The sequence below is a fragment of the Aegilops tauschii genome, chromosome 5 (assembly GCF_002575655.3).
Source record: "Aegilops tauschii subsp. strangulata cultivar AL8/78 chromosome 5, Aet v6.0, whole genome shotgun sequence".
NCBI classification, from domain to species: Eukaryota; Viridiplantae; Streptophyta; class Magnoliopsida; order Poales; family Poaceae; genus Aegilops; species Aegilops tauschii.
In genome coordinates this window covers 554176629-554183754 of record NC_053039.3, presented here as the reverse complement: position 1 = coordinate 554183754, position 7126 = coordinate 554176629, and the positions used below count along the sequence as shown (strand labels likewise).

The following is a 7126-nucleotide window of genomic DNA, read 5'->3' as shown; positions in this document are numbered from 1 at the left end:
CGTATATGTAGTTTATATTGGAATCTCTAAGAAAGACTTATATTTATAGGAACGGAGGAAGTATATATGATTCGAAGCACAACCACCGCACACTAGCTTGCCGTGAGCATAAAGTTCAGGCCGTACACGTGCCACCACTCACTTGGCGGCTTCACTGACGAGTGGGCCCCAGCTCGTGCTCACACTAGTCGCCTCTCCGTCCTGTGGCCTCGTCTCGTTTCGACATCCCCCTTCCTTCCTGTTTACTCCCTCACAAATCTCAAACCCTACCTCGCTAGCCATCCTCAGATCCCGAGTTCCGCTCGCTCGCCGCCCCTCCCCAGCCCCCATGCGGATCCGCAGGTCCGCCTCCCGCCTGCTGGGCTCCACCGCCGCCGCCCCCTCCTACTGCCCGGAGCCGCCCCGATTCGAGCTCCACGGATTGGAGCCGCCCCCGCCCCCGTCGCCGCCGCAAACCCCAGCCCACGAATCCGGCGCCGGGTCCGTGGGGCCCAAGACCTCCTCCGGCGGGGAGCCCTGCTGCGAGCTCAGCCGGTCGCCATGGGACCTCATGGCCCAGCTCGACCTCTCGGATCCCCAGGTAATTTCCTCACCACCCCACCCCACCCCCACCCCCTCGCTCCGTGCTCTCCTGCCTGGCCGCGTATTGCGCATTCCCGAGCCGCTGTGTAGCAGCTAGCATGCTTCACTCCGCGAAGGTTCCCTTTCGGTCTGGGGCATGTTGCTAGGGTTCCGTCCCCCCGCGCGCGCGTGGAGCGGAGCCGCGTCGAGGTCTAGCCGCCTAGGGCGCGTCAGTTAGCTCCCTCGCAGTAGTCTCTGGCCGGCTGGCGGCGGCGCGGCGGCTAATCGGGCTGCAATGTCCTCCGTAGGTCGCCAGCCCTATCTACCTGCCCCCCATTTCAGTTCAGCGATAGCAGTAACCGCTAGCTCATTTCGTTGGTTGACGTGTATTTCCCGAATTACCATCTCATTCAGGTGGAGAAGCTCTTCGTGCAGACTTGCTTCATTAGTGTTTCCTGGCGAGGTAGCTGGCTCTTCCCAGCAAGCATCACCATGCCTGCCAGCTCCATCAAGGAGGAGGAAGACTTGGCCGTAGATATGGTTGACGGGGTCATCTTGAAACTGCACAAAGCTGCGGAAAAGATGGAGAGCATGAAGAATCAGAGCAGGCAGAAGACATATAAGGGGCTCAATGTGAAGAAGGGAGTGTGGACGTGCAGGAAGAATGACGGCAAGAGGTGGTGCTGCCGGCGGCCTGTGAGTCAGCCCAACTCCTATTGCTCGTACCAGTCGGATCAGAAGCCCCCCGTCAGCGACAAGCCACGTAGGAAGAGGCCTGACATCGACCTAGGCGAGGGGTTCTACTACTATGCGGGGTTTGGCCCCGGCACCAAGAGGCGCCGCACGTTAAGCAGCGACAACGTGCTGGAACCTCCACTGCCTGCTGAGCCACTGAAAGAGGAGACACCAGACAAAATGCAACTTGATTTTAGTGCAGGCCAGGTACAAGCAGCGAATGAATCCGATCATCAAGTGGTGCTCCCGCGATCAGCAAACATTGTTGACGAGCCTGGCACCGCTGGGATGCCAGCGTGTGACAAGGAGAGCAGTGATGATGTCGTGCCGGAATTTTCAGTGGTTGCTAAACCACCGAAAGAGGAGCCACAGCCTGAAATGGAACTTAATTTTAGTGCAGGTCAGGCACAAGCTGATAACACAGACCATCAAGAAGCAGCGGCATCAGCACGTGTGGTCGACAAGCCTACGGGCAACGACGGCACCACCGGGATCGCAGGCTGGGACGAGGAGAGGAGCGATGACGAAGCGCTTGGCTGCAATGACGAACAACCCCACGACACCAAGAGGAAGGGCCCGTTCAAGAAGAGGTGGAGGAAGCCTGTGAAAGCCCGGTCGCTCAAGTCACTGATGATGTCGTAGTGCCTGTTTCTCATTGGTTTAGTAGTTAGCTCACTTTAGTCTGCTCCAGTTTTGGTGCTGAGTTGCAAGGTACGCAAACTGTTTGTAGCATCTTTTGTGTGTGTGGATTGTACTGTTTTAACTGGGTGTGCTGGCCCTTAGATCGAACTGAATTAATGTCTTAAAAGGTGTCGTTTAATCGACATGGGTGAGATGCAGCCACTGTTTTTTTGCTGGTGATTCAATTCGCTGCTGCGTCGAGTGGATGCGCCTAATTCAGTCCAGCAGTGCGTGCCTGAATGTACTACAATACAACAGGTTACCTGCTTATATACCCGATCTCCCAATTGATGCGTGACTGCTAGCTCCTGAATGTACAATTACACTGTCAATGGAGCTAGCTTATACGTAGTACCTTTTTTGAACTGTGGCGCCAGAGCTTCTGCTAATTCTTGTAAAAATAGTCAACGAGCCAAGTGGTTTTGTTGCGCTTCACCTACGTGGACGTAAGGCACTGAATTCCCAACACTTGGTATACGTCGTGTTGGTTGGCGGCACCAACAGCATTCACTGCAAAAGAACATCTTGGATTTTCTGTGATTTATTCCATCCTTTTAGCAATGTTCTTGTAGTAGGAGACAATGTTTCTGTCGACTAGTGTGTGGTGACTTCGTGCTTCTCAATCTCTTCATACGTTCTTCATGTTGGTTGCTTCTTTTTTGCGAACGGCTGAAACTTTGGGTGGAGTCAGCTCTTTCACGTTGGAAAATTTTGCAGCAAATACTACCCTTTCGCCAAAAAAATTGGTTATAGTTTGAAAATCATCAAGAGCTCTGTTGGGTTCACCCAAAGAATGTATTGTCATAGATTTTATTTTTTACAAGATCAGTAGCAAGTAGCAACAAGGGACGCAACCCTGCACGAAGCTACCGTACCCTTGAATGGAGAAATGGCCATTACCCCCGCTGGACACCCAAAATGCCAGGCATGCCGATTCCAGCTCTCTTACGCAGGTAAGCGAACTGCCAGCGATGAAGGTGTATCCATTGTCTTTTCGTTTTACTTGCCGGTGCTGGTCGCGGCTAGGTGGATGTGCTTTTGAACAATGCTGTCTGCCGCGGACGAATGCCATCATCTTGGTGTCGTTTCTTGCCGCGTGGCTGTCCTCACAGACGATTTGTTCGTAGACGTGGGTGACTTGGTCAATCCTGCTGGACGAGGCGCTGCGCAGCGAGCGTGACCTCGCGGGGTGGGTGTTATCTGCCACATCTGGTGATAGCCGCAGGGCCACTAGCGCATCGAAGAGGTCGTCATGGCCGAGGCGTTCGAGGGAAGCCGGTAGGTAACACCGAAGCTGGGCGTGTGGGTTGTACTTGTAGCCGTGCAGCGAGGTCCTCAGCCAGATTTGTGACGATGGCGAACCTGTCGAACACCCCAACGATAGCCTGCTCGAACCAGGGGAGAAAATTGGCGTCCAAGGCACATTTTGATCGTGCCAGCCACCAGTACCGTTCGTAGGCGTTCCTGTTGGAAATATCAACACATTTTTTATTAGACTAATCTGCAAGTAAATAGTAAGCATGACAATTACGATATGCAACTTGTACCGATATCTAAGCATGTGAGCACGTACAGTACATAAAAATGAAACATCTATGAACACAACATATACGACTAGCACATGAAGAAGTAAACAAGGGATGAACAGATCGTACCCTCCGGTTGGCCAGGTCAACGTGGTGGCGGCAGCAGCAGCCTCGGCGTCGTCCGTGGCTTTCTTCTTGGCGGCGGTGTCTTCGACCATGGTGTCGATGCAGGGGAAGTAGTGGATGCAGAGGAGGACGGAGACGGGGACGAATCGGGAGCAGTCGCGTCGAGATGCTCCCCAAAAATCCTAGATGGCGGCTAGGGTTGTGTAGGAGGGAGTGATGGAGTTAGGGTTCACTCCACAGGCCAGCGCCTCCTTATATAGGCCATTGGGGTAGATGGGCCTGGGCTTAGGACCACGATCGAGTCCGCGAATAGCCAACGGTCCAACGTCTCGGACAATGATACTTCCGTTAGCGACTCGTTAATTAATTCACAATGAATTAACCATTATTGACCGACAAAAATAAGGCACGACTCGGCTCATTCTCACAACCGATGGCGCGCGCGCGTCATGACGAGGCGAGGCGGGCGGCGGCGGCGGAGGAGCGCACATGTACAACTCCTCTTCCCAAGCTCCCAATGGCATGTGGTAGAGCAACCCTTATAAAGAGTCTCATTCTTACTACTATAGCACTATGGTACTAAACTTCCCACTACTTGCCATGTACCTAAATGGGCCTTAGAGATTAACCAAGAATTATTGTCTTATATAGGCCAAAGCCCATCTATAATCCAACAATCCCCCACCAGATCTCGAGACACATAAGTTTGTCAACTAATCCAAACAATGTTTTGATATACCAAAATTTTTAGTGGAGACTGTTAAGTTGAACTTTCACTTAGAGCGACCGGATTAGACTTCTTCACAACTGAACAGTGAACTATGCCTTGAATCATCAGTTTAGCATGCAAGGTATATCTCACAATGTATGACATACTATTCATCTAGTGTTACAAACTATTTCTCTAAATACCAATTATGTTGCTTCCATGCTTCCCTGCACTTCCTACTACTTGTTACTTTGCCTAAGAACCCATCTATTCATTTTTGGTGTCCTTTCTTTACCATGCATTCCTTGGAAGAACTAGGTTTCTAGCACCATGCATTCCTTGGCATGAATGAAGCACATGGGCGTAGATAAAGTATCGCTAAAAATCGCATCCTTGACTTTATCAATTGGTCTTTATTATTTCCAACCGAAGCATAGAGAACAACTTTTGTTGCAACATTGGGGAGGTCAAAATAAGGAGACATAGTTTGATCAACAAATTTACTTTGCTTTGAAAGGACAAAGACACAAATTATATTCTAAATCTCACATTCCCTCCACCGCTCTCACGAGTGGTATACAACTCCCATGACCCACTCTCTCGTGACCTCCCATCCCCGCATCGTCGTCGCTCCTGCAGCCACTACCTCCACCGCTTCCCTTAGCCACCCATATGCCTCCTAGCCGATGCAGCTGGACAAGACTAGGATGTCCCCCTTCCTTGCGCGGCAGGAGTTGGAGCCGCCCCAGATGCCACTCTCCTTCGTTTTCAACTGATTTGTTCGATGTTGCAGGAGGTACTAAAGGTGATGAGAGATCAGCGGTTGGACAGGGTTGCAAGACTTCACGATGATGCCTTCTTGTGGACCCAGTGTGTGCGGGAGTGGAAGGAGGCACTGCATGCGATGGAGGAAGATCCGATCGAGAGATTTAGAAGGGAGAGTTATGCTCATGTCTGTTAAGATCAAGAGGATCGAGAGAAGGAAGGCGGATCTACTTCGAGGGCACACCTTCAGAGAGGGCATGGATGTTGCGGACCCTTCCTTTGCCACCGATGGGTTTCATCCTCTAGGGGAAGTAGGAGGCAAAATTTGAGGATCCTCATTGCAAGGCGAGGTGAGAATGCATCGCGGGGTTGTCTCCAGCAAGTGTTTCGCCTCTTCCAAAACCAGTTGATCACCTGTCTTTTCTGTCATCGGAACCGACAAGGTATTGATGGGAGTATGCAGCTTCCCTGGCGCCGGAGTTGGCCTGCCATTTATTCGTGGGAAGAAACCAGGTGTCTCGCTAGATGTTCCTCAAAAAAGGGTGGTAGATTCCAGCAATGCAAGTCTCTATGGCCATGGAGGTGGAGATGCACACGAATCCCTTGATGGTGTTCGACCAGGGGGTGATTTTGGGCGTGAGGCTGATCAGGAGTATCAAAATCCTTATTTGGTCACCTTTGGGGATGTGTTGAATTGTTCTAAGAAGCAAGTTGGGCAGAACAACTTGAAGAAGCAAAGACCGATATTGGATGTTGTTGCAAGTTATCTGAAACACAAATGGGCTCAAATTCCTTAGAAGCTGGTGACATCGAATTTTAGGTATGTGAGCTCTGTTCCAAGTCACAGACCTGCCCCTGTTTTGTTTCCTTGTTGTCTTTCAGTTGGTAACACTAGTCCATGGTTTCAAATTGTTCGAGGGAAACCTGTGGAAGTAGGTATTGGCCCTAATCCTCTTTGGTTTCCCATGGAACGGGGTGGATGAGTTTGACGTCCGGCAGTCACTGGACTAGCCACTCGCCACTCACTCGCCGACATGAAAAAGATAGAGATTCAGGAGATGATGTTTTTCTGTGGGAGGAATCTTTTGTTTCAATTCTCACTTTGGGCTATACAAGGCTTGGTGGAGGGGGGGATTGGCCTTGTTTTGGAAAGGGGTAAAGAGGCCTCAGGGTGATCTAGGGGTAGGAGGTCTGCTAATTCACCGACCCCTAACCCTAGTTCGCAGCAAAGTTCTATCATCTCCCATCTCTGGTGTTGTTCCTCCGCAGATACTAGGGGTCAGGGTAGTTCGGGTACAACCATGAAAGATCATTTTGGTCCCGAGTATGGGGTGGAAGTAAAGGTGATGGAGGCGGAGGGAATCCTCTTTTTGGTCGCAATTTCCAGCACGGGCAATTCTATCAGAATTAGTTGTTTTTTCCAGGTCACCGCCAATGAATTATCAAGGAAACAACTACCAGAATAACCAGTACCCGCGTAGGAATGCCAATTTCAATGGCTGGAGTTTTGATGATGAAACCGGAGTGACTCAATACCCGTGCAAGCCGCCTATGCAGAATAATAACCCCTTCAGCTGCAGCATATCAACATAAGACGCAGGTGGATTATTCAGTGCAATCTGCGCCAAGTGGAGATAACACAAAGGGAGGGGTGGTAGCAGTGATGTGGATGTTCAGTCTTCGTAGGCAAATTCTGGTGGCGCAGCCTCGGTGGGAGGCTCTGCGGTTCCTCAAGCATCTGGAGGGAAGGTACTTGTGGGTGATAAAATAATTTTTCACAAATATGGGGTTAAGGGCCATGGATCCAAGCTTGTGATGCAGAAGTAAAGTTTGTGAATTGCAACAAAGAGACACATATTTTTGATTTTTGTGCTTGGCTTCACCCCAAAAAACTGCAGCTACGCTAGTTGGTTTTGGAGGGGAAGGTCTAGGTTGTTTTGTTGCAGAACATGCAAAAGATTTAGTTCTTGAATGTAGAGTGAGGCAATTTCTCTGGTTCGTCTGAGAGAGGAGTGCGATCCTG

At 50.7% G+C, this 7126-nt stretch overlaps 1 protein-coding gene across 2 annotated transcripts; it reads left to right on the top strand.

The window, feature by feature from the left end:
* Positions 1-212: 212 nt before the first annotated feature.
* On the top strand, positions 213-2162 carry LOC109771544 (uncharacterized). 2 transcript variants are annotated; one of them, XM_045229328.1, is made up of 2 exons: positions 213-580; positions 997-2162. In XM_045229328.1, the coding sequence occupies exons 1-2, from the start codon at positions 329-331 to the stop codon at positions 1936-1938; spliced, it is 1194 nt and encodes a 397-aa protein (XP_045085263.1). In that variant the 5' UTR covers positions 213-328; the 3' UTR covers positions 1939-2162. The 2 variants fall into 2 exon arrangements, with proteins under 2 accessions (XP_045085263.1, XP_020185829.1); XM_020330240.3 differs by having other exon boundaries at positions 214-580; positions 976-2162.
* The last annotated feature ends 4964 nt before the right edge of the window (positions 2163-7126 follow it).

Excerpts from the sequence above, each read along its gene's own strand:
- LOC109771544 (XM_020330240.3), top strand. The coding sequence starts at position 329 with ATGCGGATCCGCAGGTCCGCCTCCCGCCTGCTGGGCTCCACCGCCGCC. Across the intron at positions 581-975 it reads TCGACCTCTCGGATCCCCAG|GTGGAGAAGCTCTTCGTGCA; the intron begins GTAATTTCCTCA and ends CATCTCATTCAG.